Source organism: Rhinichthys klamathensis, unplaced genomic scaffold, assembly GCF_029890125.1.
Source record: "Rhinichthys klamathensis goyatoka isolate OS25496 unplaced genomic scaffold, OSU_Roscu_1.1 h1tg000527l_1, whole genome shotgun sequence".
NCBI lineage: Eukaryota > Metazoa > Chordata > Actinopteri > Cypriniformes > Leuciscidae > Rhinichthys > Rhinichthys klamathensis.
Window position 1 is genome coordinate 395075 of NW_026607004.1, and position 23691 is coordinate 418765.

Genomic DNA, 23691 nt, shown 5'->3' on the forward strand with positions numbered 1-23691 from the left:
CCCAAGATTGGTTTGCAGCGATCGACCTGAAGGACGCGTACTTTCATGTCTCGATTCTTCCTCGACACAGGCCGTTTCTGCGCTTTGCGTTCGAGGGTCGAGCATATCAGTACAAGGTCCTGCCCTTCGGGCTGTCCCTGTCTCCCCGTGTCTTCACGAAAGTCACGGAGGGGGCCCTTGTTCCCATGAGAGAACAGGGCGTTCGCCTCCTCAACTATCTCGACGACTGGCTTATACTAGCACACTCTCGAGATCAGTTATGCGAACACAGGGACCTCGTGCTCACGCACCTCAGCCAGTTGGGCCTTCAGGTCAACTGGGAAAAGAGCAAACTCGCCCCTGTGCAGAGGATCTCTTTTCTCGGTATGGAGTTGGATTCGGTCGCACAGACAGCGCGCCTCACAGAGCAGCGCGCTCAGTCGGTGCTGAACTGCTCGAACACGTTCAAAGGCAGGACAGCGGTCCCACTGAAATTTTTTCAGAGGCTCCTGGGGCATATGGCAGCGGCAGCAGCGGTAACTCCGCTCGGCTTGCTTCATATGAGACCGCTTCAGCACTGGCTTCACGGCCGAGTCCCGAGATGGGCGTGGCATCATGGCACTCACCGGGTGGCAATCACACCGGCCTGCCGCCAGACCTTCAGCCCGTGGTCAGACCTCTCGTTCCTTCGGGCAGGAGTCCCCTTGGAACAGGTCTCCAGGCATGCTGTGGTTTTCACAGATGCCTCTGCCACCGGCTGGGGTGCCACGTATAACGGGCATGCAGTGTCAGGGGTGTGGACGGCTCCCCAACTGCATTGGCACATCAATTGCCTCGAGTTGCTAGCAGTACATCTCGCTCTGAGCCGCCTGAAAAGGCCGCTACGGGGCAGGGACGTGCTGGTCCGTACGGACAACACTGCGACCGTGGCGTACATCAACCGACAAGGTGGTCTACGCTCCCGTCGCATGTCGCAACTCGCCCGCCATCTCCTCCTCTGGAGTCAGAAGCGTCTGAGGTCGCTTCGAGCCATGTATGTCCCTGGCGTGCTCAACCGTGTGGCCGACGAGCTATCACGAGCTGTGCTTCCGGGAGAATGGCGACTCCACCCCCAGGTGGTTCAGCTGATCTGGAGAGAGTTCGGAGAGGCTCAGGTAGACCTGTTTGCCTCTTCAGAGACCTCCCACTGCCAGCTGTTTTACTCCCTGACCGAGGGAACACTCGGCACGGACGCACTGGCACACAGCTGGCCCCGGGGCCTACGCAAATATGCGTTTCCCCCAGTGAGCCTACTTGCACAGACACTGTGCAAAGTCAGGGAGGACGAGGAGCAGGTCCTTCTGGTGGCTCCCTATTGGCCCACCCGGACTTGGTTCCCAGAACTCATGCTCCTTGGGACAGTCCCTCCCTGGCCCATTCCTCTGAGGAAGGATCTTCTGACTCAGAGACGGGGCACCCTATGGCACCCGCGTCCAGACCTCTGGAAACTCCATGTCTGGTCCCTGGACGGGACGCGGAGGTTCTAGGTGACTTACCCCCTGAGGTACTTAACACCATCACTTCAGCACGGGCGCCGTCCACGAGACGTGTTTACGCCCTGAAGTGGAACCTGTTCGTCGAGTGGTGTTCTTCTCGCCGAGAAGACCCCCGGAGATGTTCGATAGGGTCTGTGCTTTCCTTCTTGCAGCAAGGGTTGGAGCGAAGGCTGTCTCCCTCCACCCTCAAAGTACATGCTGCCGCTATTTCAGCTTATCACGACCACTTAGATGGCAAAACAGTGGGGAAGCACGACCTGGTCGTCAGGTTTCTTAGGGGGGCGAGACGATTAAATCCTCCTCGACCCCCCTCCATACCCTCTTGGGATCTTTCCCTGGTGCTTCGAGCACTTCAGGATGTTCCCTTTGAGCCTCTGCAGTCAGTAGACTTAAAGCTTCTTTCCATGAAGACTTTGCTACTGGTTGCACTGGCCTCTGTCAAGAGGGTAGGAGACCTGCACGCATTTTCGGTCGACGAATCGTGCCTAGAGTTCGGGCCGGGTGACAACCATGTGGTACTAAGACCCCGGCCTGGCTATGTGCCCAAGGTTCCTACCACTCCCTTCAAAGACCAGGTAGTGAACCTGCAAGCGCTGCCTTTGGAGGAGGCAGACCCAGCCCTGGCTTTGCTCTGTCCCGTTCGCGCTCTGCGTATGTACGTGGACAGAACTCAAAGCATCAGGACCTCAGACCAGCTCTTTGTCTGTTACGGAGGCCAGCAGAGGGGAAAGGCTGTCTCCAAGCAGAGGATGGCCCACTGGATAGTGGATGCCATCGCCTTGGCTTACCAAGCTCAAGGCGTGCCCTGCCCGCTCAGGTTGCATGCACACTCCACGAGAGGCGTTGCATCCTCCTGGGCGCTGGCACGTGGCTCCTCGCTAACAGATATCTGTAGAGCTGCGGGCTGGGCGACACCTAACACGTTCGCTAGATATTATAGCCTACGTGTAGAGCCGGTCTCCTCCCGTGTTCTCACCCTAAACGGGTAGAAGCACCGAGAGGCCCGGCTCTGTCGGCTTGCTGCACCCTACTGTGCACCCTTATTGCTCCAGAGTGAAAAACCTGTTGAGTCCTCCAAAAACCCCTCGGCCCGGACATGGCGGAGCGTCCAGGTGCCAGGCCTTTATCCGCTGAATCCTTGAGAACCGGATCTGGGCTGGGTTCCATATGTGTGACCCTACGGGGATCCCATATGTGTATATTTTCCACGGCTGCTCCTAACGGAAGCCCGTGTCTTTCCCTTGGGCTAAGTCACCCACTATCTCATATGTAGTACAGCCTTCGGGCTAGTCCATATGTATTCCCCACATAACTCCTTGAAGTAAGTGGCTTCCGCAGCGTCCTCCTTCCTAACTGAAGGGCACGCTTTCCCAGTGTTATCCAATAATCTCACTGTATGGGTTATTACGGAACAACAGTGACAGATACACTCTGTGTGTAGCCTCCTCCTATCGTCCTTCTAGGCAAGAAGGTGTAGAGGCTTGCATGGGGCGCTGGATGGGGTGCAGCAGCTGTGGCGCTTTGGTAGGGATTCCTATTGGTCAGTCTGACCTACGTTGTAGTGACTGACCGATAGGGAACGTCTCGGTTACATATGGTAACCCTCGTTCCCTGAGGGAGGGAACGGAGACGTAGGTCCCGTCGCCACAGCTGCTGCCGCCCGCTGGGGCGGCCAGCTTTTTCAGGTTTGGCTCCTCAGCAAAAAACTAGCGTGCAATCATAACAGCTGCTGTTAAATACCCGCGCTGACGAGGACGCGCAGCTGATGCAAATGATTGCATGCCAATGTGCATTGGCTTGTTTTAGTTTCACTCGAAGTAGATTGGCCTCTCTAGCGAGATTCCTATTGGTCAGTCTGACCTACGTCTCCGTTCCCTCCCTCAGGGAACGAGGGTTACCATATGTAACCGAGACGTTCTCTTTCTATGAAACCTGTAAACTGCATTCACGAGTTTTCACTCTATAGCGGTTGACCAGAGCACTGCAATTATTTCTCACTTAAACTACAAATGGATTTCCCCACACATTTCGCGTCAGTCCTCTGCGTGGAATTTTATTCTTTTCTGCCCGGCCGCGACATCAGAAGTGCGGGACCGCGCACGTGCGCAGCTTAGAGGGAACATTGCTCATGATCCATTTAGACCAACTAGTTACTGGTTTAGACCAATAATATATCAATAATAACAATGATAACAGCCCATCTCGTGTAAACAAGTTTATTAAAAAAAGATTAACTATTTGTAAGAATGATATTTCCTGCATAGATATGTTAATAGTGATCAACACAGCTACAGTTGGAGGGAACATTGCTCATGACCCAACTAGTGACTGGTTTAGACCAGCTAGTGACTGGTTTTAACGAGCTCATGGTCAGATTAGACCAACTCATGACCCATTTATACCAGTTTAGAACAGCTCATGACCCATTTAGACCAGCTAGTGACTGGTTTAGACCAGCTCATGACCAGATCATGACCAGCTTGTGACTGGTTTAAACGAGCTCATGGTCAGATTAGACCAACTCATGACCCATTTATACCAGTTTAGAACAGCTCATGACCAGTTTAGACCAGCTAGTGATTGGTTTAGACCAGCTCAAGACCAGCTCATGGCCAGTTTAGACCAGCTAGTGACTGGTTTAGACCAGCTCATGACCAGATCATGACCAGCTTGTGACTGGTTTATATCAGCTCATGACCCGTTTAGACCAGCTCATTACCAGATTAGACCAGCTCATGACTAGATTAGACCAGCTCATGACCAGTTTAGACCAGCTCATGATCAGCTCATGACCAGATCATGACCAGTTTAGACCAGCTAGTGACTGGTTTAGACCAGCTCATGATCAGCTCATGACCAGATCATGACCAGTTTAGACCAGCTAGTGACTGGTTTATATCAGCTCATGACCAGTTTAGACCAGCTCATGACTAGATTAGACCAGCTCATGACCTATTTATACCAATTTAGACCAGCTAAAGACCCATTTAGACTATCTAATGCTGGTCTAAATTTGTCAGTTTCATTTGAGGCAGTTTGTGAAGTCTGCTGCCTGATGAGATTTTCAGCTCATCTGCGGTGATGCGTGTTGCAGTAGACCTGTCATATCTGCCTATAACACATTCTCACACGTTTATTTTTTACCATTTTGTGAGTAAAATTTACATATGTGGTTTTAACAACCAAATTTATTTACACTTGTCCAGTTTCGTCTGGAAATCGTCTCGAACTACATCCTGAAGTGGTTTGAGGGACCAGATTTAAATCCGCCTCAAAAGCGTTTTGGAAGGCATTTACAACTGGTCTTTTCATGAATTGATAGCTGTCCGATCAGAGAAAATGCATGAAGTGACCAGGTGTGAACAGGCCCATAAACACAACATATGATGGTCAGCAGCTACACCACTCTTTTTAAAAATCATGCCACATTTTGTTTTTTTATCAGGTTACATGTTCCTCCTTGTTGATATATTAGTGGCTGTTTTTAGTTTGGTGGATCTCTGTGCTGAATGTTAAATGTTGTTTTTAAACAGGTTTTTGCAGAAGGAGAAGATCCAGTTAAAAGTCCTCTAGAAGGCATGTTTGAGGGATCTGCTAGTGAGACAACGGTAAGAAACATGCATCCTCCCTCTCTATACTACACTATCTATAAAAGTGGCGAAAACACACAATACTACATTAGCCCACTACACCAAATCAGAAGTGCCCTGTTTAGAGAGATGCGCTCTGGGACGGATCTCTGGAGTGTGGGCGTATATTCATCCCTGGCGTTGGTGGAGATGTTGGCTTTCAATCAGCCTGGCAGTGAGGAATGGTAGATAGTTGTGCTATAATCCACTGACCTGGGCTGCAGATTAAAGTGCTGATGTTCTGATTCACCTACTCAAACATATACAGAGAAAGAGAAATGGTGAACTGGAAGTTGAGATGAAAATACATTGTGATATGTTTAACGGCTGTTTTCGGATATACACAAGCGTTCAACTTTTGAGTTTGTGAGATTTTTTTTAATGTTTTTAAAAAAAAGGATCTTCTGCTCACCAAGGTTCATTTATTTGATCAAAAATACTGTAAAAACATTAATATTGTGAAATATGGTTACAGTTTCAAGTTTTCCTGTATTCCTGTGATGGTAAAGCTAAATTTTCAGCATTTTTAGAAATCATTCTAAAATGCTGATTTGGAAATATTTATTATTATCAATGTTGAAAACAGCTTAATATTTTGGATGAATAAAAAGGTCAAGCATTTATTTGAATCTTTTATAGCATAATAATACATTTCTTTACTGTCACTTTTGATCAATTGAATGCAATTTTAATGCATGTTAAAAACCATGTTTGATATTGCTTCCAATTCAACGATCACACTGGAATTTGAATATCAAGTGCATTGCATTGTGGAAAATTGCTAAATGCTCTGTATATTTTGGCAAGTGTATACATGTGTGTAAATGTATTTTATGCATAGAAAACATGTGAATACTATGCACAAAAATAAGTACTCCAGAAATAATATAGTAGAAGCTTGAAACTATTTGCACACATTGCACCTAAGATAAACGATGAGTTATTAGAAATAATGAGATGAGGAAGATCATCATTTCACATGATAAATAGCATCTCGTTCACAGCTGTGGCTTTCATTTATCACACACTACAGAAAGACACCAAGACCCCAGTGAAAGGTCTGCCAAGAGCCAGCACGGATCATGACATCTGGTCCAGAGACCACCTCACTCCATCATGGGTGTTGCTGCCAAACGACCAGCCTGTGTTAGCCATCATCCAGCCCGGAGAGTCGGCCCTCGACATGCTGGACACTATCTGCAAGGTACCGCCAGGAAACATTCTTCCTTCTCTTTTCATGCCAGATTTTTACATTCAGAGAGTCGCTTCAGTCTTCTTCAGGGAATTGAATATCACTTTGAAGGTCACTGGTGTAGTAAACTCAGATATTCCTCAAAGCGTCCCTCTGAGGGTTTTTAAAGACTCAAGCACGTGTGCGCGACGCAAAAAGCATTTTATTCGCTCTCCTCTTGCTATAGAGCTGCATGAAAACATGCTGTATCCTGTCTGATAGGAGCATTTGGACATTTTTAGCGTGTGATTCCTGTCCATCTGGCCCACTAAGAAGAAGATACAGCCCAGTAACATGCCATCCATTAAATGTGTGTCTCCTTTTATCTGTCTCTGTCTCTCTCCAGGCTCACCAACTGGACGCCACTAAACACTACGTGCGGCTTAAGTTCCTCATTGAGAACCAAGTGCAGTTCTACATCCCCAAACCGGAGGAGGATATTTATGATCTGGTAGGTTTGGAGTTAAACTCACTCTCTTACCCGCTGGTTAGATGCTCTTTCATTACTTTCATCCTGCTGGGACATCACACTTCATCCAAACACGCTTTTTCTTCCACTCTCCTTCTCGGTCTAATAGCAAAAGCTGTCTTTTATCTGTGGAACACTAAAGGAGATGTTTTGCTGATCCCATTTCCCATCCCCTCTCCTTTTGACCTAAAAAAAGGACTATGTCTGCTATGGAATTACTTTATGCTTTTAAAGCTTCATCCTTCTGCACTGCATTCATCATCCTTTAGCTTCTGTTCAGCGTCTTCATTTATTATGTTTTGAGTGTCTTGGTCAGATGCAATCGATCAAACAGGAACAGAAAGTTCTTTGCCTGTGAAATGTGATCTGTATTCTGTCACTCGCGGCCTTTCAAACCCTCCCTTGTGTGATGTTTATGCTCTTCGAATGTGGAATATCAAAGTTCTGTTCGGTGGGATATTAATATGCTCTGCTTTACAGCTGTATAAGGAAATCGAGCTGTGCTGTAAGATCCGGAAGGTGATCCAGTTTGATCGGGATGAATCCTGCATGATCGGCTACGGTGAGAGCCAGAAATGTTTGATTATTTTCATGAAATCATGTCTTGTTATACAACCTGCCTATTTATACTGGGGATTTTAAAATGGTAACTGGAAATGACGGGTGTTCTCAGACCTTTTATGTTTAGTAAAATGTTTACATGTAATGAAATGAACAGTAGTTTTGAAAAATCTATCCACTCACATGTGTTTTATCTTGCTTGTAGTCGCCTCATGCTGGACGACTAATGAGATCACATGATCATCCTATAAATCCTATTAGTTTAATCTCAGTAACCTGCATGTTTTTAGACAGTTTAGTTCACAGGAAATACTAAATATAATTTCTGAAAACCTTTACGTGATTTTACATCCACACCACGTAAGCAGTGGTATTTTAGTATTATGTTTATACTATTATAATATTAATTAATATTTTGAATTAGCTTTAATTTTTCTATTTTCTATTTTAATTTTAGTTTAAAGTTTTAGTAATTTTGTTATGTGCTTTTGTCATTTTTACTAGTTTTGGATATTTATATTTAGCTTTAATTTATTTTAGTTTTAATGGGTTCTATTTAGTTTTAGTAATATTAGTACTTCATCTTCAACTCGTTTAGTTACCAGGGTAAATTTAGACTTTTTTAAAGCTGATTATTATTATTATTATTTTTTTTTATATATATATTTTAATCAATTTCAAAAAGCGATTTTTAATAGTTTTAGTTCAGTAAAATAACTTATTTTATGTTCCATGGTAGAACCGAGAATTCAAATAGCTTTGAAATGACATGATGAAGAGTAAATGATGTGAATGGGGAAAGGTTGCGAAAGGTTCAAATGCTTCGAAGGCTGATTCATGATTGTACTTGATTATGACGTCTATCATTCCGTCTCTCGCAGGTTTTTCCATCTCTGTGGTGGAGGAGGACAGCGTGCAGCAGCTCTACATCACTGACGTGAGAGCTGGAGGATTAGCGTTCGCCAAAGGTTCATTAGCTTGTTTCACCTCCTAATTACGTTCTCTTTCTCTTTTCACCCCTGTCTCTTGGTTTGTTCTTTTCTTTTTCTTTCACACACACGCACGCACACACCATCTCTCTCGGTCTGTTCAGCTACTTCTTAGGAATCAAGCTGTACGTAATTACTGTGATATCTGTGCTGTGCTCCTGGTGTTATGTAACATGTTGTCAGCTCTATGAGGTTTCTGAGAGCCAAAGATTGCAGATTTATCCTCAGCCCTTCTAAACTCTGAATAATGACAAAAGATAGAAGCAATCAGAGAGACGATTAAAGTCGGATTCACTGATGTGCCAAACTTGTAGCTCACCTGCATGAAGAATGCAATGCATTAAAAGGAAACATATCATGCAAAACCGGCTTTTCCATGCTCAGTTTGAAATTGTAGATTTTATAGAGCATTTACAACAGGCACTTTGCAAAGAGAAACTTTAAAGGTACAGTAGCAAAAAAAGGTCCATTTAATTTTTAAATCAAAGTGCTCTACATAAAGAAAAACCATTCACATTTACAAAATTAAATGACTAATAGGTATATAATACCTACGTACTCGCTTCACTGATATTACAAGTTGACTTTAGGGAGAAATATAGAATATGGCCCCTTTAAATGTTCATCGAAGCAGGCTTATGGACATCCAGACACTGTCAACATGCTGAATAAGAGCCTGGTCTCTCTGAGTGATGTCTGGGTGATCAGTGTGGCAGGATCAGGTTCGACTGGCTTATTGCTGACATTTCACATCGCCAGAGAACTGGGTCAAACCCACAAGCTGAAGGGAAGAGGAGAGGCACATGGAAAGCTAGAGACCGTCTCTTTTTATATTGCATCTATTTATTTTGATGCTGGTCTTCACATCAGTGAGGACAGGACATGTTATATTACTTGTGTGGCATATTTCAAAGTTAAACGGTATATTTAAGTGTTGGCGATTGATTGGATTGTAAAAAGCTGGTGTTACATATCTAATTTTAGTATTAGCACATTTTTTAATAATTATTTTATTAATCTAATATTTTTATTTTATTTTATTTAAGCTTTATTTCAATTAATGAAAACTTTTTTATTAGCTTTAACAATAACTATACTGAGTCAGATGATTGTATTTTTGCAGTTTTTGTATTCAATTGTATTTTAATGGATCCAGAAGGAGAAACGTCGAGCAAAAAAAAATTGCCCCTTTTTTCTCTTTTGAATAACATGCATTAATGAATCGTGCGCAATAAGATAACATTGTGTCTTAAGAAATGAATGACATACATGTTTGATGTCATTGTGTCTTTAGGACTAAAACTGTTTAAGTTTTTGCTTCACAGTTCTGTATGTCCTTGGTTAAACTTCTTTAATTCCTCTTTAGCTTTTCATTTTATTTACTGTGTACAAGCAGTTAATAAAACATTTCATCCACTTTGCATGTCTCAAGAAACATCTATGACTGCAATAACTACTCCTGAAATATGACCATGTTAACATGATTGCAGGTCTGAACGCAGGAGACGAGATTCTCCAGCTGAACGGGAAGGACTCCCGCACTCTGACCTTCGCTGACATGAAGGTGGCGTTCGCTCAGGTCTCTCTCTCTCTCACCGTAAACACACTGCCCCCTGTTGAGCGCCGGCAGCTCTGCTTCCTCCCGCCGAGACGTTCGGACGCTGTGGACAATCTCTACACGGACATCTTCTCTCAGAGTCAGGGTGAGGGAGCTCAGGCCTCGGCTGACACACGCCACTGAGCGTTTTTGTGTTTTGACATGAAATTTCCCAAATCACTTTGCATACACTCACTTTTATACAATATAAACTACAAAAATAGTCTTTTTAAAGGAGTCCTTGGTCTGAAAAAGTTTAAAGACTCCTATGTTATTATTAGCTGACAGCGTTATCAAATTAGCCTAAAATTAAAAGAAATGCACAAACAATCTCCAAAATATTTTGTATGTATCATCCAGAAATGTCACAAGATTCAATGCAATTATCCAAAAAAACAAAACAAGCGTATGATTTGATTGTGTTTGCACAGAGGAGATTCTTGACGATGGCGTGGGTCTGATTGTGGATTCTTCAGGAGACGGTTTAGACGACAACTCGGAGCTCTTCGCTGAGTTCGATGAATATGGAAAGGTAAATATTCCTGCTTACCTGATCATAGATTTGTTTTCAAGATATTAGCCTGGATCTTGTGCAGCTCTGCCTAAAACGACGGGACACTTTTCCTGACTGTGCGTGGGTTTCGTTCACACTCACCAAATCTAGAACTGCAGGACTTCGAAACTCTGAACTCTGAGCGAGAAGAATCTCACTGCAGAAACACTTCACCATCTGTCATCTGTGCTGTTTTTAAACTGAGGGACGGTTTAAAACATATCTATCTATCTATCTATCTATCTATCTATCTATCTATCTATCTATCTATCTATCTATCTATCTATCTATCTATCTATCTATCTATCTATCTATCTATCTATCTATCTATCTATCTGTCTGTCTGTCTGTCTGTCTGTCTGTCTGTCTATCTATCTATCTATCCATCTAACTGTCTGTCTGTCTGTCTGTCTGTCTATTAGGGCTGGGAGAAAAAAACAATTCACCTAGCTATTGCGATTTTTTTCCCACATAATCGATATTAATTCAAATGAAACTGCTTTATTTTTGTCCTTGCTTATAGACGAGGTTGACAGAAGTTAGCCACTTTCGTTCCAACAGAGGATGAAATGTGTCGTTATCTATGAGTGTTACATCCTCAGTCAAAGTATCATTATTTCCATGATACAATAGTTCAAATTATCATAGAGGTACTTTGGATAAAAGTTTAAAGTTCAAAAATAAACACTGATGTCTATGATATCGATCAAAATAGAGTAAATCAGCTTTTGATAGAAACCTGGCGCTTAAAATAACGCATTTATCGATTACATTGTTTCGCCACTAGGTGGCGACAAGTGTGTGTTAAAAAATGTATTTGTTATTGAATCATTTATTCAAGAGAATGTAGTATTGTATGATGCTTCTGAAATAAAAGTCAGAAAGATGTGATGAATTGTTTTTGTAAATATGACTCTTATACATCATGTACAGTCTGTATAAGTGTATGAATTAACTTTTCCCCATGGTCTAGTGTTAAAAAAAAAGCAATATATTGCAATATCGAATCGCAATACTTGTAGAATCGCAATTGTTAAAAAAATCGCTATACATATCGTATCGGCACCCAAGTATTGAATCGGGATATAGGTGTATCCCCGCAGCCCAACTATCTGTCTATCTATCTATCTATCTATCTATCTATCTATCTATCTATCTATCTATCCATCTATCTATCTGTCTATCTGTCTGTCTATCTATCTATCTATCTATCTATCTATCTATCTATCTATCTATCTATCTATCTATCTATCTATCTATCTATCTATCTGTCTGTCTATCTGTGATAATGAACTGTCTGCAGTGTATCTTGTGTTGGTGGGGGTTTGAAGATAATTAGTTTGTGTTGAGACGGGTGACAGTAAAACAGAGGCTGTTTGATTGTCTTTTGCATCCTAATTGCTTTATTATGAGGCATAATCTTGGAGGCAGCAATGGTGTCAGAAGATGGTCTCTATCTGAGGAGTGTCAGACAGACATAACAGTTTCACATTTAGACGCGAGAGTGTGTGTAGTTAGTTATTCTTCCATGTCTCTAAGCTGCAGTTTACAATGCAGGATACAGTCACAGTCGCTTCATTGGACGGACGGGTTGATGGATGTGTTGAGATGATGGAACCAATCAGATTCCTCACGACCATCCATATTTACATACAGAAACTATTTTCAGAAACCTGTTTACTGAATTCCCTATTTATCTCATTTTAGAAAAGCCCTGTTGAGTTTAGACCTTAGTAGTGGAAGCAAAAAAAAACATATATTTGCTGATATTTGTCCATTGCCAAACGTGATTCCTAGACCTTACATGGTTCAGAACCAGTCTTTGTACCTATAGTCTCCACAACATGTGTGTTGCTCTCCGTAAGAGGAATAATGTGTATTGCAGCCAGGGATACTCAAATTACTCAGGGGCCACTTTTAGAGAATTAGCTGAAAAGGCACTTGATTTTCTTATGCTTTTAAAATGTGCAGATATCCTTTACACCAGCCGTATATTTATATCAACCCGTTCCTCAAAATAAGCAAGTGCTATTCAGTTTTTAAATGACCTTTTTAATTTTCCAGAACGGTGTAGTCAATGCAATTGCATTCATAATAATCATGAATGTTTCCAGTATGTTGGCTTCTCAAATGCAAATATCTTTTATACTTATTATTCATGTGTAAAATCATTAACAATTCTTTCTTATACTAATTGGATGCAGCAGTTTAGAAATCTGTCCATTTTGTCTGTTTTCACTGTCAAGCTTTGCACATTTGCTGCTGGTGTCACATTTTCTGTCGCTAAGTGCAGTTCACACAATTTGAATATGCTCCAAGCTGTTGCACCAATCAGCAATGGCGGTATTTGCATATCCTGATGTTTTGCTTCTCGATTATTCATGCTGAAATTTGACATGCGAAACATTTTTGTAATTAAACTGGTTGCCCAATAAATTAAATGCAAAAGTTTGAAACCCCATCTGATCTGCAAGCAAGTGGCGCAGCATGATAAAACTAGATCTCTCACATTATAAGCCCGGGCTTTGAGTGTCTCTGATGTGCAGAGTGAGTTGGTTCTGGATCTGAAGCGTGTGTTGATGTCAGGCCCAGGCAGAGAGATGCACTTTGGGTCAGCAGAGACAGTGGGGCTCTGGGTCTCGCTGGGAGCTTGGAGAAGATTGCTTTTGGCATGCATAGACATGTGTCTGCCTCTTTGCATAGCACCATCTCTCTGGCCTTTATTAAAGAGGAGAAAGTTGCATTGAGGGCAGACGGGGAATGCAAAGGAATCCATAATCAGCTTTAGTGTGCACTCATACACATAAACACACACACACACATACACATACTGTTGAATTTAATGCAGGATAGCTTTAATGAATTTATTGCACGTTCATGCTCTGAATATATGAATGATTTTGACAGAGACAGTTAAACATGACCTTGCTCTGGGATTCGGCTTTTCAGGTCCGTTATGAGTCATAAAAATTGTACCATGTATTTTTTTTTTAAAATAAATGCAACTTGTTTGATATGTTTATAATGCACTGACATTCATATTAAGTGTGATTGAAGTGTCCATTTTCAAGAAAAACATTTCAGAAAAACTAATTGGTGAGGCTAAATGCCATTGTAAAAATGACTCAGAAAAGGGTAAATGTTTGTGCTGGGAATAACTGCCACTTATTTTGATACTTTATTATGCAGTGGCATTCATGCATTTTAATGCATTCATTACATTTGCATATGTAGCTATTGCAAGTGTCTAAAAACTTTTTGGGGTCACTATATTTTGTATTTTAAAAATGCTAAAATCACCTGATGCTGTGAAAACTCATTCTCATCCGTCGGCACTAGTCGGACCTCGATTGAGCATGTTGAATCGGCATCGGCGCCGGGCGGTGAGAGAAATCTGAATGGCTGTTCAGCTTAGCGAAGCTAATTTTTACGTCATCTTACCTCAGCATTCCAATGCTTGAATATTTTCATAATGAGCCATCTGGAATTAAGATCAGCATGATTGATATTCAAAAATGTTATGCATCCTGCAGTCCTTTTCCTACAGTTTCGTTTCCCCTTTTTGAATGACGAATATAGACTATAGGAGCCTGCTGATATAGACAGTCACACGCCGGCTAGTTGCTAGTTGACAGTCGCCTTTAGTCCAAGTGGTTTGTTCAAGCGCAGCTTTTTGGCCGAGACGCAGCCGTCGAGAGGCGACAGCTTTCGCCGCCACTAGTTTATATGATGGCTTGGTGTGACATGGCCATTAGGGTAGGGCTGGGCGATATGGACAAAAATATTAATTTCCAATTTCCATAAATATTTTTTTCCATATCATACGATATCGATATTTATCACAATATTAATTTACCATTAATGGAGAAGGAAATTATTTCCACATATTTCTCAGACCTTGAGGATGAATGTAAACGTAAACTTGTTTGTTCACAATAACACTCCACACAGTAGCTACCTTTTAATTTAGGGTCCATGAAATCCATTTTATTTTCCACTAAATTCTGTGTTTTCCATTTTAAATGTTTTTAGATTTAATAGATTCAAATGTATATCAACTTTTTTTTAAATTGTCAAATAAGAGGCTGCACAACAGAACTGTATACATTTAAAACATGGATGAAAATATATCTTGGTCATTATTATTATTATTATTATTATTATTATTCATTTATTTGACATGGACATTGCAATGAAACATAGTACAAAACAAGTCTGTAACTGATGCTATGCAAAAAGAGTTTATAGCTATTGGTAATTTTCAACTCCAGTCCATAAGATATTCCTTAGAAATAATATTATTATTATTACTTTGAGAAGTACATTTCAGTATACAGTAGTGAAATATTTCTGTCATAATTTCTTGAAGTTAAAGGCACACTATGCAGGAATTCCTTTTTTGTCAAACAGCGACCCCTAGAGTCGCTGTGGAGTACTTGTATTTAACGTTACTGTCGTAAATGCCACTCACGCAGAGCGTCTCTGAACTCACGCCCTGATACCCCTTTGAAGCTGTTATATTAAGGTACAATTCTTGCATAGTGTGCCTTTAAATAAGAGATCTAGCGCTAAAATGTGTTTTTGAACTCAAGCATCTGACACGCTTGGCAAAAGATTACCACTAGAACATTAAAAAACTCAAACAAAACTTGCAGATCGATGCATTTATTTACGGGTTGAGAGGCTCATTCTCTTTTCCTTTTCCTAGTCTCTTCCGACCGCGTTTTCTTTGCTTTTTCCATCGTCGAGTATCACGTCTGAAATGCGCGCAAGTGTCTTCGTGCTTCATATGTTGTGGTTGATGTGTGTGACGTCGTTGCCGTAAAGCATGTCGTGATTCTCACAAGATTTGTCGGGGGCGCTCCTCTCAAACTTGCATTGCTGGTTTTTCCAGCGCCCCCCCCCCCCCCCCCCCCCCCCCGAGCTTTACTACCAGGATGATGCGCCCTACTATGAGTTTGTTTACCACCTAAATGACTTTGAAGCTGTTATATTAAGGTACAATTCTTGCATAGTGTGCCTTTCAAACCGAACTTGTCGTGAAGATCTTTCAGTTTTAGTTCCAGCGCGTAGTTTTTCTCATATGAAACGGTGAAAAGCTTGTAAAGTGACTCTCAGAGCAGCTCTGGAGATGAAGTTCATGTCCTCATATATCGAGACAGCAGATGCTGGAAACACCGTGAGCGTCACGTGTGTGTGAGTTTGTGTATCAGACGAAACCGCGCATTCATTCACACAGAGACACGCATTAGCAACACGCATTATTTCTGCTGTGTGATAGGCTGTTAGATGAATCCATATCGAGTGAAAACGTCCAGAGCGTATCAGCGTTATTAACGTAAATTTGATCACAATCTCCATATGATATTGTTAATCGCCAAGCACTACTCTAGGGTTCTTTGTCTTTTATTAGACAGACAAGGGATTGCTGGAAATTACTAGGGAGAGACTTGAACTTAACTTTTCTAGATGAGCACCACAGGTCAATGAATCAGCCATTAACCCCCGTGCCAAGGCTCTGACTTCATTGTTATTGTCCAGCTACATCTGTCTAACCAGTTAACAATCTCTCCACTACAGGATACAGTCTTCACTGCTGGGAATATTGGTACATTAGTAGTGCTTCACTGTCTGGTGGGATGTTATTCAGTAGATGGACTAGAGAGGGCGTTTGTTGCAGTGAGAGGGACATTTACAGTCTGATTTGACGTTCTCTGCTTGCTGATCTCCACATAAACAGGCCATTCGGCTTGCGGTGTGTGTGATTTGTTATATCAGGAGACGTGTTTGATGCTAAAAGTGTTCTGTGGAGGATTTGGCAAGTTCGGTGTTCAGCTCCGGACATTTCTCATTCCCTTTCAGGTGGCTGTTAGTTTTTGATTCGCGTCACTTTGTCATGTTTAACGATCGTGCTTCTGCGCTCTACCATCACAGCATGTGTTCATGAACCGCAGTGAAGCCTGGATCACATGATCTGACGCCGCATTTCTCTCTGTGCTCTTTTAAGTGCTGGTGCATTCATTCTGTTTACTTTCCCCCGCTGTCTCTCTCTCTCTCTCTCTCTCTCTCTCTCCACACGGCTGTTCAGATGATCAATCTTAATGAAACAGACACTCACTCCAGTCCTATATTATAAATCATGAGACTGCTGTTCAGTTGATTTGTTCATCTGAATGCTGAATGCACAACTACTGTGATAGAAATGATTTCTATTTGTGAGAAAATATCTCTTACTTCACTACTAGTCGACTAGTTCGTCATCTTTAGTTTTGTATTTTTAGCGGTGGTGCTGTTATTAGCATGCTCTGACAGCTGTTAGACAGTTTGCACGTTAAAATCCTTCATCCCCTTTTAAGCGCTGCTTTTATATAGACAAAGACATCAACATGCAGACAGACATTTTTGGCCTTTTGTGTCATGACTCACAGTTCTCTATCATAAGCATCACGTTTTAAGATGGCGTGTCGAGTTAAAAATAGTTTTAACAATAAACTTTTAACAAAGCACTTCAGGACCCCTCCGTCAAGCTGGTTTTGTACTCCACAACACATAAGAAAAGCATCTGATAGAGGTCAGGTGAACCTGAATCCAGCCTGATTGTGATTGAGCAATTTTGTGCTTTTTGCACATTTAAGAGCATAAACCAACCTAAAATGGTCTTAACACCATAGAAGACTGGTTTCCAGCTATGTTTTTGATGGTTTAGAGGGATTTGGGCACTTTTTCAACAGCAAAAAGCCAGTTTTTCCAGGCTGGGAGTCCAGCAAATATCCATTAAGACCAGAACTTTTTGAAGCGTCAAAATTGTAGATGCGTGGTTGTCTATAGAGGGTCAGAAATCTCTCAGATTTCATTAAAAAAAGATCTTCATTTGTGTTGCTAAGATAAAAAAAAGATGAAAGAGGTGATCTGTACCTTAGTGGTCATTAAAAAACCTTTAAAATTTGTTGCATTCAATCTTACCCCCTGTAGTGAAATCGCAAAAGAAGTACACTAACGTTCCCGATCTATTATCTCAAATAATAGATATATGTAGGTAGTTCAAGTAAAAGGTCATTTGTTTATTGGGTGCTCAGGTAAGAATATAATTTACTTGAACTTTGAGGATTATAAGTGCCGACCCACTTAATACTACCTTTAAGATGAGTAGTTTTGCATATCCCTAACTACAGCTCTCTCTTCATCTCACTGTGTTGGTATTCTTGTCCGGTTGAACTTGCTCGGCCCATCATGAACACCACTTCCTCTTCCTTTTCCCCTTCCTCTCTCCATTCACCCTTGATTATTTTTACTTGTGTGTTGAGTATCTTACCTCATGTAGCTCAGTGTTTGCTCAGCCTGCCAGGAAGAAAGAGAGAGAAAGAAGATAAATGAGGTGGTGTCGCATCAGAACGGGCGGGTGAATACGGAGTTGGACGAGCAGAGGAGGTGGGCGAACGACAGGGAGAGAGAGAGAGAGAGAGAGAGAGAGAGAGAGAGAGAGAGAGAGAGAGAGAGAGAGAGAGAGAGAGGGGGAAAAGAGCTACCCGTTCCATCTCTCTCTCTTTCTCTCCCTCTGTTCTATTTGTCATAAGCGGAGGGATGTTGTCGGGTGCTGCAGCATTGAATCTGTGATTTCTGAGGCGTTTCCTGAAACTGATCCAGCGTCAGTGACAGTGGGGCGGCGTGTTTCTCTCCGAAGCTGTTTCTGCTGATCCTGAGTCAGTCATGTCTGTGCTCAAACGCAACAGACACAGCAAACGCTCTTCGGACTCCATCTATGACATGCTACACCTGGTAAAAAGCCGTTTTATTATGTCTGTGGTTTTTCTTAAATCATGCTATTTTATCGATTAGTTCGGTTTTTAAATTGTTTTATCCTGCTGGGTGTTAATGATGCTTTGGGTTTCTGCGCATGTTTTTTGTTAGTGTTTCGTGAATTGTTGCTGTCAGAATGTCAGATGTTTGCGTTCACTAGTAAAAAGTGCCGTAATTTTACGTAATTTCCATATGGATGATGGTGATAACATGTTTTTTACATGATAGTTCCATGGTGTCCTTTGAGTACCATGTATATGCATAATGTCATATATCAAACTACCATCTAATACTATGATTGTACCATATGTACTGGTTTTTACTTGCTAGTCTTTGATTTGTTTTATAGACCAATCGGATTGTGTTCATGAGCAATTTTGCGCTGGGAAAAAGAGTTTAAACCAGCTTAAAGTGGTCTTAAGATCCCAAACTGGTTTCCAGTAAAGGGATTTTGTGCACTTTTTAACATTAAAGAAACCTGGGGAACCTGCATTTAAGACATCAAACCACCTTAGGCTGGTTTAAGTTGTTATTTTAAGCAGGGTGTGGTGATCTTGTTGGGACTTAATGGAGGGAAGTTCTCTGGAAGTGTGGATTTCCCGTTATGTAGGTGCGCTTGTTTGTTTCTTCACAGTATGCAACCTTTTGTACTCATAATAAGATCAATAATACCAGTTTAACACTGGAACCCCACATGGTTTTAAATCAGGATGCACCGATATAAAAATTTTGGCCAAAACCGATATAACCCACATATTAGCCGATAAATCTAAATCCAATTTTTTTTATCATTTTTGAGAGCCTGATAACAAAAAAACAAAAGTCTCACTATTAAAAGCCATGTCCCAAGCACACAATTAAAATGTTCTCATTATAATTGTATGTAGCCTATATGAAAGGCTTGTGCTGTGCAAGTTGCACTTAACTGATCATATTTCAAGCCATTCAAAACCATCATGGCGAACAGTGAGCATCTGAAGTGTCTCAGCTGAAGGAAATAATCCATTATTTATCGGCTTTAATAAATCGGCCAAATTTTCTTATCGGGCCGATAACGATAACATCAAAAATGAACATATATTGCCCGATATAGCGATATGGTGGGTGATTTATCGTGCATCCCTAGTTTTAAAGTGACTTCTGACAGTATATTGCCTGCAAAAAGCACTTTTAGGGTTAGGGTTTTGTTCAAAGTGTGAGTGTTACAACTTATAGAAAACACAACTTACAAGTGTTTTCATTTCACAGCAGTGACAATGGCATTTTCCCAGAAATTAATGTGCTTTATTGTGTGTGGGGTGTCATATTTTCTGTCATGCTGTTCTGAGACTCAAGGACGTTGGGAAAAACACTGCAATTCATCCTTTGTGTGTCCTTGCGTGGGCAGTCGAGGACCGTTAAGACTCTCTCCGCTAATGAACACGGAAAGCAGCTTTCACACGTTTGACGTCAGCCAAAACAATCACCTGTAGTCTGCTAAGTAAATAAAAGTAGTTGAAAGTCACTGCTGGTGCTTTCTCTTTGCAGTTATGGCTAATGATGACCTAAAATTCCCTCTTTTTACAACATTTTCACGAGTGCATTCTGGGAAACCCGTCGGTGTCGTCATGCGTTGCTTCTTCAGACGATTGTTTATGTCTCTCCTCAGATAAAAAAATGTTTTAGTAGACACATGCTGGGTTTTGTGCAAGCGGTTGTCTGTGTGTGCATGAACACTAGCCTTGATTTTCCTCTTCAATATCCTCTTCATAATATTTTATGTCTCTCTTTTAAAAAAGCCTCCGATGTGACTTTGTGTTGGTGGATGTGCGATGTAGGAAAGGGCTACTTTCGTGGTTTCCTAATGTACTTGTCTCTAGCTGTGCCGTTTCAGAGAATGATGGAGAAATGTGGTGGAAAGCTGACAGCTGCTGTATCTGAAAGCGTGTGAATTTGTCTCCATTATAATGGGATCACAAACATCTTGACAGCACTCCCGGCGCTTGTACGCCATGGTTGTGGCAGCTGATGATGTTTTAGCTAATGACTAAAGTGACAGGTGAAGCCCGACGCCCCTCGGAGATGAAATTCTGCGTCTCTGATTTAGGAACTGATTTATTTGTTTACTCACAAACAGAGACAACGTGGATCCAATATTCCCTGACACCCCTGAGGAATTATTATGAAGCATTTCTTTTTTTAATAACGCAGAAAAAATGCTCCTACTACCTGACAGTTGTCACTAAAATTGGTGGCCTGAGAAATCACACCTGATGTTGTGAACAGCATAAACATACCATGGCCATTCAGAAATGCTTTATTTACAAGCATTTGCTGATATCCGGTTTCAGGATAGATAGCATGTAGTTGAATCACAGGAGATTTGCGAATGCGATGGCGTATTGTTGTGTTAAATGTAGAAATGAGTTATTCTAAAATTGTACATACATTTCTTTCATACTTTAGACTATATACAGTGAAATTCATTTATAAATATTTATTTATATATATATATATATATAGAATTCCGTGTATATACAAACTATACACATATCCTATATTGGATATTAACATCCAATAGTGTAAATCGCGGGAGCAGCTTCAGGTTGGTAGTCCAAGGCACTGTTGTTTACCTTTACTTCCGGGGTTCTTCCCACCGGAGCCTCGCTTTCGATTTCAAAATGGCGGCTGCGTGATTTAAGCGAATTGAGTGGTTGTGGGAAAGTTAGTACAATGACGGAAATCACTTCCAGCAATTAAAGGGGTCATCGGATGCCCATTTTCCACAAGTTGGTATGATTCTTTAGGGTGTTCATGTAACGTTTGTAACATTAAAATTCCTCAATGGTTGTGTAAAACAACACCCTTTTTACCTCCTCAAAAACAGCTCTGTTCACAGCGACCCGTTTCGGTGTATGTCTCTTTAAATGATAATGAGCAACTGCTCACCCCGCCCCTCTCTTCCATGGGGGGTGTTGAATGGCTGAGGGCAGACATATGCTAATACGGGACAGTCCGTCAGTGGTCGTGGGCGGAGCATGAGCATTATGACATCATAGTGCTCAGGAAATCCAAACGGCCTGATTAATGAGAGTGTTTAGACTCTCTTTTGAGGATAAAAAAAAAGTGAATGGATCTTTTTCATTGTATGGTGGTTGTGTCCACACACTGCAAAGACACATTTATATGCAAACACACCATATAAAAGTGAATTTTGCATCCGATCACCCCTTTAAGTCAGATTGTATGAATTTCCATTGGCTGTCTGCTCATTGTGTTGCTGCTCATTTGCATGTATTGAAACTCTACTCAACTTTGTTGCATGCACCAACAAGCACTTTCAGGGACGATTCGATAAAGTTTGCTAAGTTTGTGTAAAAGATAATTAAATATTTTAAAGATGTTAAAATTTTAGTTTCGAGACACTTATAAGTTTGGGTATCATTTCAATTTTAATGATTCCGATTCTGCTTATCGATTCCTTATTTCGATTCCAATAATATAAAAAAACACAGTTTTATTGAAAAACATTTAATTGTAGCTGAATACCATGAACAAAAATCAACAGGCTAAAGGAAGGAACTTTTGTCTATGGTTTAAAAATACCGTAGCAAAAACACCTAGGCTAACTAATATACATTTCAAGCATTATTATAGACAAATAAACACTTTGTAACTAAAAAAAGAACAAATAAACAAATTAGCAATTGCACAAATAAATACAACTGAACAAAGGTACAATGAAAATAAACAGTGTTTTAAAATTTTCAGGTACAAAAACTGCAATCAAGTGTAAAATAACACAGCACTTTATAAATAAAATATGCATTACAAATATAGTTTGTATAATATAGTCAAAAACAGCGAGTTAATTTTTTCTTTGTCTTTTGTTGTTTCATTAACATTATTTTAGAGACAGCCGCAGGAAAATTAGGCTGCTGTCACTTTAAGAGCTGCACTGATCCAATATACTGTTACACATGCGTTTCCATTGTAAACTGTTTACATTCACTTAAGGCAAAAATGTTTACGAGGATATTGTGACATTTTTGTGTATATTTTTCTGTTCAAGAGCAAAAAGACATGAAGTAATAATGCGGTAATTCCTTTTGTTATATAATCCTAAAAATTAAATGAAAGGCACTTTCTTGTCATTTGAGTTAAAATTTTGTCTAACTATTCAACATCAAAAAAGTTTTTTAAACTTTTTTAAACTTAAAAGACTGTTATTATTAAAATGACACTGTATTCTGAAAACAGGCCTATGTATTTCATATATAAGTTCTTTATTAATGCGTTCTTCATGTTTGGGACAATATCCAGCTTTCTCATGTGCAAACAAAGTAAAGTTGTCCTGCCTATTATCCATGCATATATACTGCATCTACTGTAGTATAAACAATGTAGCAAATTATCTTCCGGTTGACGCCAAACCCTAGTAGATGGATGGTACTTTCTCTCAGTCCGTCAGTGTTACTGTGAGAATGACAGTCCATGTGCCATCACAGCCGTTCCCATAGCAACCGCATCCATGGACAGGTGCTTGTGTTTTGATTGCCGTTCAGATGAAATGAAGACATTTCAGAAGAGCAGAGAGGGAGGGAGGGAGAGAGAGAGAGTGTGAGAAAGAGAGAGAGGGAGAGCCAAAAAGATGAAGTGATGGAGGAGATAAGAGAGTTTTAGAGGCTGGAAATAGAGCAAATGAGCGCTAATGATTTTTATAGCGTTCTGACAGGCATCTGAGCGGAAGGATCCAGCTGCAGGTGCTGCGAGTGTGTGTGTGTGTAGGTGTATAGGTGTGTGTGTGTGCGAGTGTGTGTGTGCGAGTGTGTGTGTGCAAGCGTGTGTGTGTGTGTTTGTGTTCTAATAACAGTGCAGGACTCTGTGAGATGTCTCACTCTTCATCTCTGTCTCTCTCTCTCTGTAGAGTACGGAGCAGGTCGCAGCTTTCTGTCGCAGTCTTCACGAAATGAATCCCTCATCCGAAGTCGTCTCTCCCTCGTCCGGCCCGGAGTCTTCCTCGCTCCCTCCGAGCAACGCCACCCCGCGCCAGCTGTCCGATGCCGACAAACTCCGCAAAGTCATCTGCGAACTGGTGGAGACGGAGCGCACCTACGTCAAAGTCAGTACCTGTGTGTGTGTGTGTGTGTGTGTGTGATATACTCGTCTACATGTTTGACTTACAGAAGTTTGTGCCCTTCATCGAGACAGGCCTGCAGGGGGAAAACTGTGCCCTTGGCTTGCCTTTTTCTGCCCCCACTCACTCTCTGGCTGCTTTTGGAATGGAAATTATGGAATATTGCGTAGTACATACTGTAAACTATTATTTAAAAATAGCATAGTGATATAAAAGTGCTGCAGTAATGTCATGT

General features: G+C 41.3%; 1 protein-coding gene across 4 annotated transcripts in view; it reads left to right on the forward strand.

Moving 5' to 3' along the window:
- tiam1b (TIAM Rac1 associated GEF 1b) overlaps positions 1 to 23691 on the forward strand; it is a 106760-nt gene that overhangs the window by 67782 nt on the left and 15287 nt on the right. For 3 of the 4 annotated variants that reach the window (XM_056238577.1, XM_056238576.1, XM_056238578.1), the window contains 8 exons: positions 5048 to 5122; positions 6177 to 6347; positions 6721 to 6825; positions 7324 to 7405; positions 8286 to 8372; positions 9884 to 10096; positions 10422 to 10522; positions 23247 to 23441. In XM_056238577.1, the coding sequence (XP_056094552.1) occupies positions 5048 to 5122; positions 6177 to 6347; positions 6721 to 6825; positions 7324 to 7405; positions 8286 to 8372; positions 9884 to 10096; positions 10422 to 10522; positions 23247 to 23441 (1029 nt within the window). Of the gene's footprint in view, positions 1 to 5047; positions 5123 to 6176; positions 6348 to 6720; positions 6826 to 7323; positions 7406 to 8285; positions 8373 to 9883; positions 10097 to 10421; positions 10523 to 18066; positions 18320 to 23246; positions 23442 to 23691 lie in introns of those variants that run through there. The other variant, XM_056238579.1, reaches the window with a different exon arrangement.